The sequence below is a fragment of the Dermacentor silvarum genome, chromosome 1 (assembly GCF_013339745.2).
Source record: "Dermacentor silvarum isolate Dsil-2018 chromosome 1, BIME_Dsil_1.4, whole genome shotgun sequence".
Taxonomy (NCBI): domain Eukaryota; kingdom Metazoa; phylum Arthropoda; class Arachnida; order Ixodida; family Ixodidae; genus Dermacentor; species Dermacentor silvarum.
In genome coordinates this window covers 248,727,467-248,744,713 of record NC_051154.1, presented here as the reverse complement: position 1 = coordinate 248,744,713, position 17,247 = coordinate 248,727,467, and the positions used below count along the sequence as shown (strand labels likewise).

The window sequence follows — 17,247 nt, the reverse complement described above, 5'->3', positions numbered from 1 at the left end:
ACGTCACCAACGCCGCGCGCGTTCGGTGCGAACGCGGGCAAAACGCCGCCGCCGTCGACAACAGTTCTGCGCGTTGCGAAGCATCAATTGCGATAGCAAATTAGTAGCGAGCTATACGGGGTAAGGATAGTAGTTTTATCGGCTGTATAAACTTGGACACATTCGCTTACTAACTGAATTAACAAGGTTGGTGTCAGCGCACGCACGCAAACATGGATAGATCACACTCGATGACCGCGCACAACCGCTGTCAAAACGCTGGCGTGAGCAAGCACGCCAGCAGCAGCGAGCGAAGGTTCATGCGGTCTATCGCTTGAACGGAAACTGAGCGGCGAAAGCACAGCGCATACAAAGGTAGGAGCCGTGTTGCAGACCGCTTTCAAGATACGGTGCGCGCGACCGCGCATCGCGGCGCAAAGTACAAGTACGCAGTTAACTGCTCGCAGAGCAAAAGCCGCACTCCCTCCCTCCCGCGCTGCCTTCCCGGTTTCCTCCTTTCGCGTGGGTGATGGAGTCGCCAGTTCCCCTTGCGCCCGGTCGCAAGATATGCATTTGGTGCCGCAGCTAAACGTCGCCTCCCCTCCCTCCCTCCCGTTCCCCCACGGGTTTTTTGCGCGACGGAAGAAGTCGCGTTTGCTCTCCGCCGTGCGTTCGCTCCCCGTGAATGCGCGCGTCCCTCGCGCGCTTTCACTCGCACATACAGCATAAGGCCAATGAGAGTTTTTTTCTACACGCGGTCACGACCATCGAAGACTGAGCCTTTGACAGCTTCGCTGGGTTCTTTAAAGTAACTATGGTGTCACATTTCTGATGGCAAAAAACAACGGTAGCGAGGCCGCAAATGAAGACAATAATTGTTGCCCCAAGTAAGTCGGCTATGTCGGCTTGAGAAGAAAAGAAAAGCTAGGAGACAAGAAACTTCAGTAGCATATACAATAACTGTAGTTGCACGTAGAGTTACTGTACGGGGTGATCATCTTTACGTTTTATGGAGTTTTTAAAAATGGCCTGTTACAGATACCATAACTCTAGTCCTTGAGCTGGATTGTTCAGAGGTAGACATTACTTGCACGAGAAATCGAAGCACATATTCAACTGATTAAGGAAAATTCTGTAATTAACTTCCAAGGCACATATTGCGACAACTCACCGGCTGCAGCCGGTGAGTTGTCAGGCGTATCCACCTTGAAGGAATTTCCAGAATAACACCAGTTTGGAGATATGCGCCATCAAACTCGTCGTAAATATGCACTGTTGGCCCACTTACTTTTTTTTAACGAAATGCACTTTTATCTATTGAAGCTCAAAAGTAACTGGGACGCCAATGTATTTTGTCGCCAACTTCGAGAATTAATATTAAGACAGAAGCCTTGCTGCAGAAGCTCAAACGTTGCAATAATGCCAAGGTGGGCGAGGGAGGTGAGCAGGATTCCCGAAGAAAACCACAGGTGGTCTTATTTCTACAAGGTGAGCCACAACCTCAAGAAGGTGGCGAACAGATACGGGGTACCTGTTGTGTCTTCCACCCCAAACAAACTGGCTCGGCTATGCCCCCGAATCACGTGATGTGCTGTGCAAACGTGCAAAGTCAAGCACGCGAGACGCTAATTATACCTGGTGTTCCGCTGCAGTGGTCTACCAGGTACTGCTAAGTTGCGGCAAAACCTACGTCGGGCAGACCGGCCGTTTGTGAACAACCGAATAAAGGAAACGCCAGCAATTTAAAAAAAAGAATACGAGAACGCATATTTCTGAGCATTGCTGATCGTGCTGCCGTGAGCCACGTTTATCTGAGTTGAGAATCATGGGTAGGAGTAGAGATTAAACCGCGCGGGAACTGCTAGATGCATTTCATATTCGTATCAGTGGTTAAGCTTGTTTTAGTCAAACATCTGTTTCGTTATATGATGCGGAAATAAAATTGCTAGGTTTGTCGCAAACAAGATGAATTGTTTTCTCTTTGTCGCCCCTTGGTGTTGAGAGTGTGTGCGCGATTAACAGGTTGTCCCAACTATCATGCACCCAGATTTAAAAATATGCAGATGCCACGTACCGGGACCAGCACCAAGGTAATGTTGTTTGCCGTTGCTTGGTGATACTCAGGTTCTTTTTTGCATTCCGCCTAATTACATAATTAGTCTTAATTAATTAATCAACTTCTCAAATATTAGATTAAAAGTGTGAATGAGAAAATTCTAGAGCAACATGAAAAATCCCGATACAGCTTTTTGTTGCTCAATACGTGCTACATAAAAGTGTTTTTAGAGCGTGAAAGAAGCCCGCGAATACACGCAAAGTGCCTCTAGCGGTCAGTCGCGCGGCAATCTCGTGCGCATGCCTAATCAGGCATGCGCACCGCGAAATTATGTGCTTGCCAATGCGTGGTAATTTGGTCTTATAACAACCATTGTTTTTTTAATGTCTTTATTAAATCTTTTTATTTTTTTACATGGGCCTGTGGGAGGGACGCACGCATAAGTTAGCTTTGGCACTGAAGTCGACGTAGGGGTCACAGTATGTCAGGTATCTCGGCCGGAAGACATCCACCGGGAAGCCGGAGAACCGAGATCGTAGCAGATGCAGACGCAGCAAGAGGGAAAGCGAAACCAGTCGGCGAAAATGCCCCGACACTCGTTGCGAGGGTCGAAGGCCAGTAGCCGGTGCAGCCGGAACTGCTGCTCGCACCGGCAGCCGTCCCGGCAGAACATCTGCTGGTTCTCGAACCTGCGTCGCAGCATGATGTGCATTCGGTACACGTGCAAATCGGTCACTGCACAAAGGTTAACGAAAGCAGAATGGCGCGAATGACATGAGGGAGAGAAACTGCGCTGCGTTTTAGAGCGCAGCTCTTGGGCGCCCGTTCCTGCGGCGAGCGTCGGAGTAACCGAGCGAACGATGAAAGAGTGCAGCGGGAGATGAAAGACGATGATAGCGAAGACAGCGCGAGGAGGAGGAGGGTATGGCGAAAGCGTGAAAAGAAAAGCGTAGTGCCGCGCAGGACGGGCTGTGCGGCGACGGTGGCTACGAGATGGCGCCAGAGTGGCTTGCGTCGTCTGTTCACCGATGACGCCACCGATACCATATATGGAAACAAAGGGCTGCATGAGCGGAGGTCTGTCTGTGGGGGCTGCTGTGAATCGCGCCCACGCGTCACCCACGCGCTGCCTCTCGCGATCTCCCGATTAGCGAGGCAGTTATGCCACACTTCGATCCGTTTGCAACTGGCCACACGAGTCAGATTGTCCGCACCAGTCAATTTATCGCGAAATGAAAACACGTATAGAGCTGCGCTCAAATTTCGCATTAGGGGGTATCGTAATCGTCGGTGAATTTTTCTCGCGCTTAGCTTCCGTTTCATCGTTTGCGCAGTCGTTTCACCTTTACGTAATGTGCCAATCGCAGGCAGTTCAGCAGTGTTGCCGATTTGCTCTCTCTTTGAAATGCATAACATTCATTACATTATGTGGCTCTGAGACGAGGCACACGTCGACGCGCGAAAAATCGTCCTAGTGCCTGTTTCATGAGAACGATTTGAGCATACGTTGCGTCATCGAAGATACCACACCACTTTTATCTGAAGTCCAACAACTACTTTAAGTTCCACAGACTGCTGAGAATTAAATTGTTAAGAGAGAGAGAGAAATGATGTATAGAAAGGCAAGGAGGTTAGCCAGAGGCAGTTCCGGTTGGCTACCCTGGACGGGAGGAAGGAGTAAGGCGATGAAAAGAGAAAGAGAGCGCAAGGGGAGAGAGAGATAGAGACGATCGAGCACAAAGTAACCCCGCGTACACTATATAGATCTGCAGTGAGATAGATATAATAGAGCGGTGGCACTCTTAAAATATATCATGAAGGCGCGTAGCTAGACCTCAGGAACCTGAGCTATCTTCGTCTTCTTCTTGCTGGGGTTTTACGTGCCAAAACCAGTTCTGATTATGAGGCACGCCGTGGTGCAGAGCTCCGGATTAATTTTGACCACCTGGGGTTCTTTAACGTGCATTACAACGCAAGCACACGGGCGTTTTTGCATTTCGCCTCCATCGAAATGCGGCCGCCGCGGCCGGGATTCGACCCCGCGATCTCGTGCTCAGCAGCGCAACGCCTTAGCTGACTGAGCCACCCCGGCGGGTAACCTGAGCTATACAGGGTGTTTCAGCGAACTCTTTCAAATTTTCTTAAAGGTTGCCCGTGGCAGACAGCACAATTCTAGTTCATGAGTTGATCTGCTCGAAGAGGCGGACATTACTTGCACAAGAAATTGAAATGCATAATCGACTAATTACAGAAATCACTAATTATGTTTGAACTAATTACCTTATGACCCATAATGCAATTTACAAATTCTAGCCGTGGAGTTCGCCAGGCGGATCCACTTGGAACGAATTCTCAGGATGACACCAATTTCGAGATATTAATTCCCGAACTTCGCGGAGAAATTCATTGGCATTCCAGTTACTTTCTTAATGAAACGTCGTTTTATGCATTGAAGCACAGAAGTAACTGGAACGCCAATGCAAAATATAATAAAACAGTGGGGCATCTTTATGCATAGAAAGGAAGTGACTCAATCTATGCGAATATTGTTTTCTGCGATCAATATCACTGCAGCACATTTTTTTCTTTTTTGTGCATTCAAACAAATGTTTTTAGAAAAAATGATAGCTGGCCTGTTATGCGCGGTGCGGTTTGCACAACTTTCTTGTTTCTATATATACGCTGTCTGTTTCGAATAAACTTTTATTGCAAGTTGTGTCCTGCGTCTGTGGTGAGTACTTTTGTCAAACTTGCAAGGCTATTCAACACGCTTTACTTTTGCTACTACTGTACGGTCTACCATAGAAACTACGGCTATGGGACGTGAGTGCGAAAGCTAGCGCTTACAGAGATATTTACTCATAGGTTGTTCTGCGGGGCACTGCCTCGCTTGACCTACATCATAGAGTAAAGCCGAATGATAAGCGGAAACACTCGCCGGCTTGACCGCAGCTCGAGTAGTCTCACTTGACCTACAATGTAGCTCAAGTTAAAGCATGTTTGTTTTATGTACTATTTAAAAATATTACAGGAAAACAACGACACACATTCAGTTTTGCCTTTATAAACGCACAAAACACATGCCTTTTAATATAAAGTTGCAAGAAAGTAAACATTATTATTCTAAACAGCTGAGTTGTACAGCATCTTGTTCCACCGTGTGCACTCCCGTGCGTTTCCAATTTTTTGCTCCAGGCGCCGGCATCGGGCCACTGTGTGTAGGGAGCCTTCATGCTATACAGTGTACTAGTACACTGTAGCTAAATTTACTTGTTTTATGTTCAGTAGTCCTGCTTAGGTTTTTTTCCTGAACAGTTTTGCACGGTGCTGTTGCCGTAGGTCATAAACTTGTAAGCGCGTGCGCTCTGTGCTTTACATGGTCGGAACAGTGCACAAGTGCAAGCGTTCAAACGTGACCGTCTGCTTTTTTATGAAGATTGAGGGGAAGCTTGTGCCGCGAAGCTGAGCAACGGACGAATGCGGACGAGAAATGCAGCGACGCCTTCTCGCGTAGAAAGTTTAGAGTTTTAGATTAGGGGACGCTAAGCGGCTTGCGTACTCAAGAACTCAAAGTCTGCTTGCGTCGTCGAGTAATTTAGATCAAGGGTTAGAATTGTGCTATCTGCCACAGGCGTAATTTTAAAGATTTGGTGCAGCTAAAATTAAAAAAAAACCCTCTAGGTGAAATAAATTATTCGCAAGTATGAACGAGTGGCTATAAAAGAACATTTGTAGCTCTCGATGGCCGTCTTGCAGGGCGTGATGCAGGGTATGTACTCACGCGCACTTCTCGGCGTGCACATACTGCTCGAAGGGGTAGACGTTGAGGAGCGCCAGCACCTTGCCACGCGTGTTGTTGGCCCAATAAGGAGCGAGCACTTCCTGCTTCACCGGGCATGCGTTCCTGCAGCGGAGAAGAACATGCGGCGCATGTAACCCGTCAGAAGAATAATCGTGGCTGGGGCAAGCAGTCCCCACTTTCAGTGCAATGAGGCGTGGAAATGAGGGACACGAGTCTTGCGACAACCTAAGCACATATATACACCATGCGCAGCATAAGGGGTCGTGGGGTGTGCGAACATGCCGTATATAGAGCGAGAAGCATGATGAGCGACGGCTAGCCCATCTGGAAACGGATGTGTAAATAGGTTGTCTCGAAACAGTGACACAAAGTACAGAACATCAAAGTACGATATCCGTCTAGTTGGTGCACAGCTGTCAAGGTGTGTGTGGCGCAGAACTAGTTCATATTTGACAAGACTGTTCGTGCACACGCCTTTATTAGTCCTCGTCTAATTTAGCGCTCTTTTGTTCACCAAGCATAGTCACCAACGTTCACCAACTAGCCCAAGTTTCCCTGATAGGGCAGAAGGAGTCCGTATGTCCTAAGTTCGTACATTCGTTGTTCTTTCTTCTTACCTTTTACGCCGCACATCTTGACAGCACTTTTAGAAGAGCACATTACCGCTGCTAGGCAAGTCCGCTGAGGGTTGTATATGACCATTCACCTTATTTGAACGAAGGTTAGTCTTTCATGAATACATATGTGCGCTATGGGCGCAAGATAGACCATCTATTTCTCAGAAAGTAAAGGAAATGTTAAAGTTATTTCGTACTGAACACGAGTGAGGTGCTTCCCTTAAATAGTTGACGGGGGCCCATTGGGCAAATGCGACAGAATTTCGTTTGAGAAAGTAAAATGTAGATCCTGCGGGAATCGATGTTCTGCGAAGAATCTTGCGCTTAGCTATACTATCCAATATTGTTTCGGGTTTTGCAAAGGGCGTTCCAAAATGGACCACCATGTCTTTGTAAGGCGAACAATTGTGTATGTGATGACAGCGTGTGTGCGATGACAGTAACAAGACGACGACGATGGCGATCGCAGGACGACTGATTTATTGCACTCTGGCGAAGGAACGTTACAACCTGTTCCGTCACGACCTCGTGTCGATCCCGAAGGTGGCACAATGCCACATGGCGTCTCAAAACGCTAGCTTCCGTGTGGAAAGCAACTCGTTCCAATGCAACGTCACGCACAGAAAGGACAGATGCAAGACTGACGCGTTCAATTCCCAAGTATGTGGCCTAACGGCATAGAGTTTCCTACAAACGTTGCTAGAAGGAACTTTGACTCTGCAGTCGTTCAGCTGTGCGAATGGTGGTGGGTAGCACACGGATTTGTCAAAATGGCCGCGCAGGCCGAAATAACGGGCGTTAAATTATTCGTTCAACTTCCCTGATATAACGCGCGCGGCTCTCCGTCCAACCTCTCTGCGACGTAAAAGTGTGGCGTAAAATAAAAATGGCGTCGCACTTCCCTCTTCTCAGAAACAGATTCCGATCGACGGTTTGCGTAACTCGCGACTGTACGCATACATAGGCACTTCAGCAGCACGGGTGAGACAGACCGCTTCATCCTGTGGTATTGCGAAGCTTCATTATACGCCACCCTAGCACGTCACAGGGGCACCGCGACCCGCGCTTCTCGGTGCCGGGTGCGTAATCAAGTAAATCGAACAAATAATTTAACGTCCGTTATTTTGGGCCGAATGGTCATTTTGAAGCGTAGAAACAGGGAACTAGACTGTTATGGTAGTTCCTCGGAACTTTTCAATGTAAAGATGCGCCGTAAGGTTTGTAACTAAGAAGTTAAATAATGCATTTAGTTTAATAAGGTAATGAACGACTTTGCTTTTTCTTGCAAATGTTTTTCTTTTGCCTGGGCTGATAATTAAGCTGTAGTGATGTGACGTAAGTTGTGTAGGCTTTAAAAAAATGTGTTGGAAGTAAAGAAAGGAAATAAAAAAAAAGACACTGCATCTCTTCCGGTAACGTAACGCCCCTGACAGCTGTAAGCACGGTCATGTGGGCAGCTTTCAGAACAGTGAAATGTTGTTATGTGCGTTGTGGGGAGCGAGGGGGGGGGGGGGGCGAGTGTGCAAATGACCGTGAAAGCTTATAGAAGGAGTTTAAGTAGAGGAGGAGGAAGGACAGGCAAGGTCGGATGGATCAGGTTTGCTGCCATCCACGTAAAGCCTAGGCAAGCTTAAAGAGTTATTTTCTTAAAAAAAAAAAATAAAAGCCATGTTAGTTGAAATTATCCGGACACTAGACAAACCTATCTTGAAATCGGAGATATGGTGGGCTGATGCGAAATGGTAGGGCTGAGTTGCCTAGGGGCTCTTTCTTTCCAATATTTAATGTAAATGCAGCTAGCGCGCAGTACCTATTGACTCTTTGTATTGTTTTTATACTTGATTACTGCTGCTACCTCTTCGCTTTGCACGGCCGGTGGAGCGATTCTGCTGCAGGACGGCGTAGTGTTCCTCTCTATATAACTTTGCAGTCTATAGTATTACACTAACTCTAGGATGAGCCTGCCGGCTCCACCGTGCCGTCCTTTGGCCCGAAAGCGGCAGAGGCAGACATGCCACTTCGTTATCATCGCACTTGCGTGCGAACGAATTTGAGGACGAAAAGCTCAATAAGCCTCCATGAGCTATTTCTACCGCTACGAACTCGACACTTCGAGCTGAGAGGATTGCGAGAAAGAAGGGTGATTTACAAGTTTAACCTTAGTGAATGCCTTGGATCTCCCTTCAATGTAAAGGAAAGCACGACGCCCTCCTGCTAAGGCACTGCGCATGCGTACTCACACGCCCCTCCTGAGAGGCTCGGCCGGCGGAGGCGGCGGCTGCTCGGTCGAGGCATCCTCCTCGGCGTCTTCGTCCGGGTGGTTCACCGAGGCGGCTGCCGTCGCCGGCCGGCCATGGTTGTGCGGTGCGTCGTCCCTGTCGGGCGCCTCGATGCTGTTGCTGTCGAGCAGGCTGAACAGAGGCTGGGACGCCGCCGTGCTCGCCTGGCTGGTGGCGTACGCGTGCAGCGGCTCCGGTTCGTGCGTGAACGGCTCGCCGGCCGCGTACGACGGCTCGAAGTCGGCAGCCTCTGTCGTTGTCGTCGCCAACGTGTCGGTAGACAGGTGCTGCGCCGCGGGAGAAGAGGCACGCCGCCGTCGGGGGAAACGGGACGGAGTGAGGCATCACGTTAGCGCGAGTGATACTGATACTTTCATCAGTTCGCGGGCCGCATTCGCGTAGCTTTCGAGCCTTAACACTGTACTACTTATTAGTCAGCACCACCTTCGGCGTTATCCCGTTCGTTATCGCGATGGGCCGGCGCTCATCCTTACGACCTGAACATGAGTACGAACGGCTGCGTGAAACTGGGAGCTGACTGGGACGCGGAAAGACGGCTGGGGAGGCAGAGCAGGAGGCCGAATGTAGCCTTTCACTGCGCCTATATAAGCTGAATGAGCCTTGTATTGTCATAAAGGCTTTTCACAACTGTAAATCTAAAAGAATTCATTTTTACTGTATCGCGATTTCCACTGTTTGCGAACGCCTTAATGATAAAACGGTCCCATTAGTCACAAAATCTATCCATCGTACGTGCCGTTCGTGATTGGCCACCGCCTTAGCGGTCGTCGCGTTAGCAGCGAGATTGCTATCACGATGAGTAGCGGGTGCCCAAAGTACCGCCGTTGAAGAAACTCTTCTACTTAAAGACAAGCTTTATGTGAAGGGGCCTAGTACAGCTAGGCCCCTTTTTATTTGAAGGCGGATTCAGCTTATCAGCCTTTAAAAAAAAAAAAAAAAAAAGAGGGGTCTAGCCGCTTATCGCCATGGTGCAGGCTGGGATATATTTACCACGGTTGTTAGTTTTCGGTATGCATGCGACATTCCAAGGGGCTTGTGCTTTGACTCTGCATGTAGCTCCAATTTCCACTGCGGAACATCGCATAGTTGAGAGCCGGGGCCGAATTCACAAAGCTTTTCCTCCGTAAGCAATGTTAGCAATTGGCGGGCCACCTTCGGTAATAATCCAGCGCGTCGATTGGTTGACATTCGTTCCTACGAAAACTTCTACGTAAATGTATTTTTTTACTTTTTTATTTTATTTTAGGAATAAGGGCTTTCGAAGAGCGCAAGCTTATAATATGTTTACTAGGAACATGAACAAGTTTGGACGGACCGCGCGCTTTTGATCGCGCTCGCTTGGGACCGGTTTACTTTCGTTCCTCCTGATAGCCGCTAGCTCGTGAGCATATTCCTATCTTATTTCCGGTCATTTTTAAGTGCATTGATTTCACGAGCACAGGCTTGCCCACCTCCCTGGTGGTCGCGGCGGCCGCCGGTGTGTGAGTGGGCGCTGTCGGCGTTGTCAGGATTGCGCCAGGTTCCTGGTTGTGCGGCGTCTCCGTGGCAAGCCGCGAAGGCGCGTCGACGTCGACGGGCTCACCATGAAACACGACTTGCGTGGGGCTCCTGTTAACAAAAGTATGGTGCACGTTACATCTCGTGGAAAGTCGTGCATAGTTTCCCTCTCCTTTTTTTTTCTCCTTCAGTTTTTGAAAACAGACGAAAAACGACTGTTTTCACGAGGTGTAGAACATTTGCAGAACGTCACTCGACGATCCGCTTTCTGATTTCGTTTCACTTTTATTTAGAGCACTGTACAAATTTGCTGAAAAAAAAAACGAAAAAAAAAACATAGAGCGGAAACGTCGGGGTCTAAACCTAAGGTGAACTGCATACAGAGGCTTGAGTGATCACCTGTAGACTATTTGCTCAAAAAAAAAAAAAAAAAAAAGAGATCTGCACGGTATGTTGAAGTGGTTTCATTCCTCATATGCGGCAAAATTTAGTGGCAAAAAGCTATGTTCTATGTCAGGTGTGAGGCACGTTTAGCATAGGAACCGCGTGCAGTATAGTGTACCGAAACAACCTTGGATTTTGTACCCTTGCATATTAATGCGACTTCCACTGACACCGGAGTTGTATACTGTCGTTACCCTCGTGAACTTCGATTTAGGTGCACCTTAAAGAACACCAGGTGGCCAAAATTATTCCGGAGGCACCAACTATACGGCGTGCCTCATATTCAGACGTGGTTTTGGCACGTACAACCCCAGAATTTTCTATACTGTTGTTCTAGAACCGTGCAACAGGTGCTGTGCTGACAGGGACCTCGTCAGTTTCAAATTACTATCGCGCAGAATTATCTGCAGGTGACTTTATCTGTTTATTGTATCTAGTGTTTATTTCCTAATTTATTGTTATTTATGTGTAAATATACATAGCTGCTTAATTATTGGTTTCTTACTCTTGCTTATATTGTTTGACAGGAGGACGTCTCTCTAATAGCCTTACTCCTTCTGAACTTACAACATATGTGCATATGCGCGTAATGCGAAGGTTGTGGGCTCGGTCCCCACCGGCAACAAGTGATCTTTTCATCCGCTTTCATTTTTATTTTATTTACCATTATCTACATTTCAATTTTAACCAAAGCTATAATTACCCCTATGCTTTCCCCGGATTCGTTGCCTGTCGACTTTATATGGTGGTGATTAAAAAAAAAAAATCGACCCCCTCCGTCTCCCTTCATCTCGCTTGTGCATACAACCTGTATTTCAATATGCTTTCGCAAACCAGACCTTCAAACCTGTGCACGGGAGTCGGTCGCGAATCGACCGCCTCGCCGTGCAGTACGCAGCTAAAGTTCCACATTGTCAACCTGATCCAATTGGGGCCTGGCATTCGATCGTCAGGTTGTGGAATTAACGTGGCCTATTTTGCCGCCTATCCTCAGTGTCTGTCCCCGTCGCATAGGGAGAAACTCGAGAAATGGTGGCCTAACGATATGGCAGCATCATGCTCAGTCTTGAACCAACAGCCTCAGAAACGCACTCCGGAGCGCACCATTGCTAGGGGGATATAGCTGTAGCACAGCGGGTCTGAAAGTTGTATACACTACGCAGTGACCACGAAATAAAGAATGAAAAAAAAAAAGAAAAGAGAAGTAAAGGAAAGAGAGAGAGAGAGAGAGAGGTCTAACTCTCTGAACTTAGACTGGGCCTTACAATTCTACAACATTGTGAAATAACCTATAATTATTAACTTCACTTCGCTTTTTTCTTTTTCGTTTTGTTGCGCTCATGTCCAAGATAATTTCTAAGCGTGTGTAGCTACGGCTCACGAATACATGAAATGCCAATCTCGTGCTGTACCTTACGTGCATTCATCCTTAAAAAAAAAAAAGCAAAAGGAAATGAAACGCCGTATTTAAAGTTAACTGTGATAAAAGTTGGGTGTTTCTCTCTCCTCCCGAGTATTATATTTTATGGCGGAATACCTCTTTTATCATCTCTTGGAATTTAATTTAGAATCATCCGTCGCATGCAGTGGCTCACTGGCAGTGTCAACGTGCCTCAGAGCACGAGGTTGCTTGTTCGATTCCCGTTCGCGACCGCGGCCGCGTTTCGATGGTGGTGCAATGCGAAAATTGCGCAGAAATCATCACCGGTCATTGTGAATATAAGCGAATAGTCGAATATTCATAGAAAGCAATACGTTTAATTAAAGAAATGACGCGCTTGAAGGCGTTGTTGCAACGAGTACTGCAGGGGTTGTATAACTGTCAAACTATTCCATTCAGATTTTATTCCAGTCTCCTGACGGCAACTTCAGGCACCACCGACGCAAGCATCAAGCTGTGACTCGCAGCGTTGTTTGAACAGCCCAATCAAACGCTTATATAGGAGGCCAGTTTTGTTTGCTCTCACAGCGAATATTATTGCCCACCTTGACAGGCTTTTCTTATCTAATTGGCTGATAAGAGGAGAAGAGCGCGCAGAAGTGGAAATGGCTTCGGTGTGGCCAAGCTAGCGCAGTAAAAGTAGATAACCGAGTGAAGACAGGGGTGCCGGCGTCTGCGTTGGTATGTTTGCCCGTGCTTATCTTGCGGTAGCTGGGGCGCCATAACGTCAAGCTATTACAAACTGTTTCTGTTTCATTTCTGCAATCAGCCCTCCACGACTGGTCAAAAGCTCTTTGCCTGCCCCCCACCCACCTCTCTTGTCTGTCACGCGACGTCACGAAAACCGCGAAAACTGCGCGTCGGATTTGACGTGTACACACTGATTATGCAGGATTAGAATGAACAAAAGAATATATATATATATATATATATATATATATATATATATATATATATTTCCGATTTTAGGCCCTTTTTTGCCATTTGCCCTCTGCTATTGGTCAAAAGATTTGGGGCTGCGCCCACTTCGCCTGTATGTCACGAGACGTCACAAAACCACGGGAACTCTCTACGTCAAAGTGACGTGCACGCATTAAAGACGCATTAATATGCCGAACAAAACTGATTTTTTTTCCTGAATAGGCGGAGACTGCCCGTTCAGACAGGAATACAAGATGACTGCCCGTCAATTGCGGTGGCCCTGTCTACATGGAGCTGCCAGGGAGTATGGATTTATTTGCGTATTATAAAACACATTGCGTGACAATATAACGTTGTCGAGCTCCTTCGGCACATATAAGACATCATTCTGCCAATTTTTCTTCGCTGAGAATTCGTTTTAGCAGCATTTTTAACCTTTCATCGCACGCCACCGCGATTTAGGCGGCCAAAGCTATTCTAAAATTTCTACTATAACGTCCCTCTCAGCCCTTTGGGCAGCTTCGGATTGCTATACAACAACATGTCCACAAATTATTCAAAACTACACACAACTGTGCATTGAAAGGGCACTGCTTGTCGTCGGCCACGTTTGTTTAACTGTAATTCGACGTGGAAGTGTACGCCCATGGATGATACATGCCCTGGTTTCTCTTTGTCGTCATTATTTTTACTTTAAATACAGCTGTTTGAAGCTAGCTGTTTGGAACGCGAATCACAGACCTTTCCACGGTGAAACAAATACGTAAGTAAAGGACTATGGACATGCGCATTTAAGCATTGCGCAGCATGTACACACATACAGCTTGCACGAGCAAACGCACCAATTGGGAAGCTTGCGCAACAGCCTGGCAGCGTTGAAAATAGCAGCACCCAGCCAGCTGAAATGGAAACGGTGCGCACAGGCATCCACACAGTGCCAAAGAAAAAAAAATCGATTCCAAGGTCATACGCGCACCACACACATAAATAGACAGGAGGAGTTCTACGGAGTTCTCCGCGGAGTTCTTCGTGAGTTCAGATTTCTCAAAAGTTATCTGAGCTTTTGCATATATGACTTGCCCTAACCAAGTAGCTCACAAACGTTTTAGCCTTATCGAGCCCTATGTACTGAGGAACTTCAGTCAGTAAACCTTGTACGCAAAAGTATGCACACGAAAACAAGCGTGCAGAGCCATAGCTTCAAATAACAGGTGTATGCGGTCGCCGTGATCTAGGTCAGTTATAAGCACTCAATATGTGATCAATTAGAAACGTGATAATGCATGCATGTCACAAACGAGGTACTTTCACGGAGCTTGACTCAGCATGAAGCCGCCAGCCCGCTTCAAATTTAACTCCGCTTTTTTTTTTTATTAGATTTGGATTAGTGTGAGGACGGCGACTTCACACGGACTATTGTCAGATTTTTTTTTTTTTTTGCGCAGAATGCCCGTTAGCTGTTTCCACAGGTCCTCTTGGGCTTTCTCGTGGACACTCACGGGTCCACTGCAACATATTGAGAAACGATTCCCTGTGGGCCGCTCCGGGTGATAGAAAGTCACCGGGGTATGGAGCCAAAAAAACAAGAGAAAGAAAGAAAAGAGCTATGCCTCATGTATGTAAGACGCGTTACGTTGTTTTCATTTCTTTGTTTTTTTCTTAATTAAGCATGCTGCTTGACCGGCATGCAAGATGGCTGGCTGTACGGCACGTCGCCGCCCTTTAGAGCAACAGTCTTTTACACACGATAAGAAAGAAAGAAAAAAAGAAGGCTATCGCACCTTTCTTTGTGTATCAGCATGTAAAAGTTTGCCCTGAAAAAACAAACGTTCTAAAAAATAAAGCATACATACCTAGTGAAGTATTAGTTTCCGAAGCTTATCGCTTGAACAGAAAGGTTGCAGGAAACCACGTTGGTCAGTCCATCACTTACAACAGGAAATGGTCAGTCGCGCGTGACTGCGGTCAAGTGGTGATAAAATTTGAAGTGGAAAGTAACGGGACGTAACGTGTCTTCTACGGTAAAAAGCAATGTTGCAACTCCCTGGTGGCCTATCGGCATCTGGTCGCTAACATGCAGAGAGCGAGGACAAAGCTCACACGCTGTATGAAAGGTGATGTCCACTCAGTGTGCTTTAAAGGATGGATATAACGATGGTATCACGAGACTGCGAAAGCTAACGAAATGTTCCGAGAGCACCATTGCCAGAGCAGCGGTACAGTTCGCGCGGGTGAACAGCGGTACACGATGGCTGGATAGGCTCATTCGTCTTTTTCAAACAAAGCTTGTATACGCTAGGCTGCGCCGGCGATGTAACGCTAAAAAAAGCAGCTGCTCTCAGAGGTGCACAGGTGGCTCGTGCTCGGCCCGCGCTCGTGCAACTGCTCCCGTGTTCGTCACCGTCGTCTGTACCTTTGTTCTTCCCAATAAAAGGCCAGTTGTTAGTGAGCTCTTTCTTGCATTGTGTCCTATTCTGCATGTGTTCACGTTTTCATGAATTTTAACCAACTAGCGCAGCTGTGGACCTTGCCGCAAATTTCTATGCACCTTGCGCAAAGAGAACCAATGGCTAAGAAACTACTGTGTCTATTGGAATGTTCTAGGGGTTCCGCAAAGTTCAAAGGCTCCACTTTCAACTCGCTGCAATGACGCGTCTCGAAAGTACGAAAGAAATAATGTTTAAAAAATCGCTCTTACCGTTATACAGACGCCAAAGCAAGCACAAATATATAACTGCGTTTGCTTTCGCACACATGTGGAGACCCATTTACAGCATTTCTTTCTTTTCTTGCCACCGATATTCGCCGCTTTTTTTTAGATATTCACAGGTCACATACTGACTTTTGGAAAACTCGTAAACACTGAAAAACCTCCACCGAATTCTGAGAGATAAAACAGAAAAAATCTTAAGCCAGCTAAGGAGCCGACGCGTTTATTTGGGCCGTGGCTCAGATATTTCGACGACCGGGGATCATACTTATTTATGACATAAAATGGGTTCACCGGTTCGATGCCGGCACGCAGCATATTGTTTTCCCCACGACTCGCTTAGTTAACTCGCTGGTCGCACACGGTCATTCACATCACTGCCTGCGTCATTTCACGTGCACCGCGAGGTGGTGTAGAGACCAAGCTCTATTGTAATGTCCCTGATTCCCGACTACGACTAGTTAGGAGACCCCGATGCTATTCCTTGCTATTCGATTCGTATTCGATTCGTGAATACACTATTCTAAGTGGTAGAATATTTCTCTCTTTCCAACATCTAAGGGACAACAACATCTATTCGAAGCGCAAGTCTCGACGGAGACAGAAGGATGATTGCAAGGACTGTTCTGAATTATTCTGCTGCAAGGTAGCTGCGTTTTCTGCGCAGCGGCTTCAGACGCGCGGGCACAGGCCCACCAGGAAGCAGCGGCACACCTTGGGGTCCGAGTAGTGGAGCGAGTTCTTGACAGCGTCCCAGCCGGTGCCCATGAGCTCGTCGAGTTTCTGGCGCATATGGTCTTTGGCGGGCATGGCAATTCCTTGGGCCCGCGATGACCTGTACTCTCGCGGGCGGCGATGTGGCATGGTCCACGGGAGCCAACAGAATCGCCGAGCAGACCGGCTATGGGGCACAAACTGGTAGCAGAGGAGCATTGTCGGTACAGGGTTCCAAGAGCCTACTGCTTGCCGGCTGAGAGACAGCGGACGTCCGTGTGCGGGCTGCACGGCAGCCGGTGGGCCACGCGCCCTGCCGCGATCCTTGTCGCCATGGCGATTGCTGCGCGCGGTCGACTGGCACCGCGTCAGGCGGCCCTTCTTGGCCTGGTCCAGGATCTTGCACGAGCGGATCACCTTTTGCAGGTAGGTGAGTACCGTGAGCTCGTAGAAGCGGTGCTGTCCCGGCCGGTACATCCTCGAGCTGTTCTCGAAGTCGGCCTTGAGCGCGTAGTTGTGTATCTTGGAGCAGGCGCCCATGGCCACCTTGGTGCCGGCGAGCGCGTCGTGCAGGCACAGGCCCAGCAGGAAGCAGCGGCACACCTTGGGGTCCGAGTAGTGGAGCGAGTTCTTGACGCCGTCCCAGCCGGTGCCCATGAGCTCGTCGAGCCTCTGGCGCATATGGTCTTTGGCGGGCATGGCAATTCCTTGGGCCCGCGATGACGTGTACTCTCGCGGGCGGCGATGCGGCACGGTCCACGGGAGC

The 17,247-nt window shown here is 47.9% G+C and overlaps 1 protein-coding gene across 2 annotated transcripts in view; it reads right to left on the bottom strand.

Moving 5' to 3' along the window:
• Positions 1-2,410: 2,410 nt before the first annotated feature.
• LOC119437025 (protein spaetzle 4-like) overlaps positions 2,411-17,247 on the bottom strand; it is a 51,435-nt gene continuing 36,598 nt past the window's right edge. The window contains exons 4-8 of one of the 2 annotated variants that reach the window (XM_037704084.2): positions 13,900-13,956; positions 10,206-10,362; positions 8,695-9,020; positions 5,817-5,939; positions 2,411-2,724 (exon numbers count right to left, since the gene is read on the bottom strand). In XM_037704084.2, coding sequence (XP_037560012.1) covers positions 2,520-2,724; positions 5,817-5,939; positions 8,695-9,020; positions 10,206-10,362; positions 13,900-13,956 — 868 coding nt within the window. In that variant the 3' untranslated portion in view covers positions 2,411-2,519. The remainder of the gene's footprint in view (positions 2,725-5,816; positions 5,940-8,694; positions 9,021-10,205; positions 10,363-13,899; positions 13,957-17,247) is intronic. The other variant, XM_037704085.2, reaches the window with a different exon arrangement.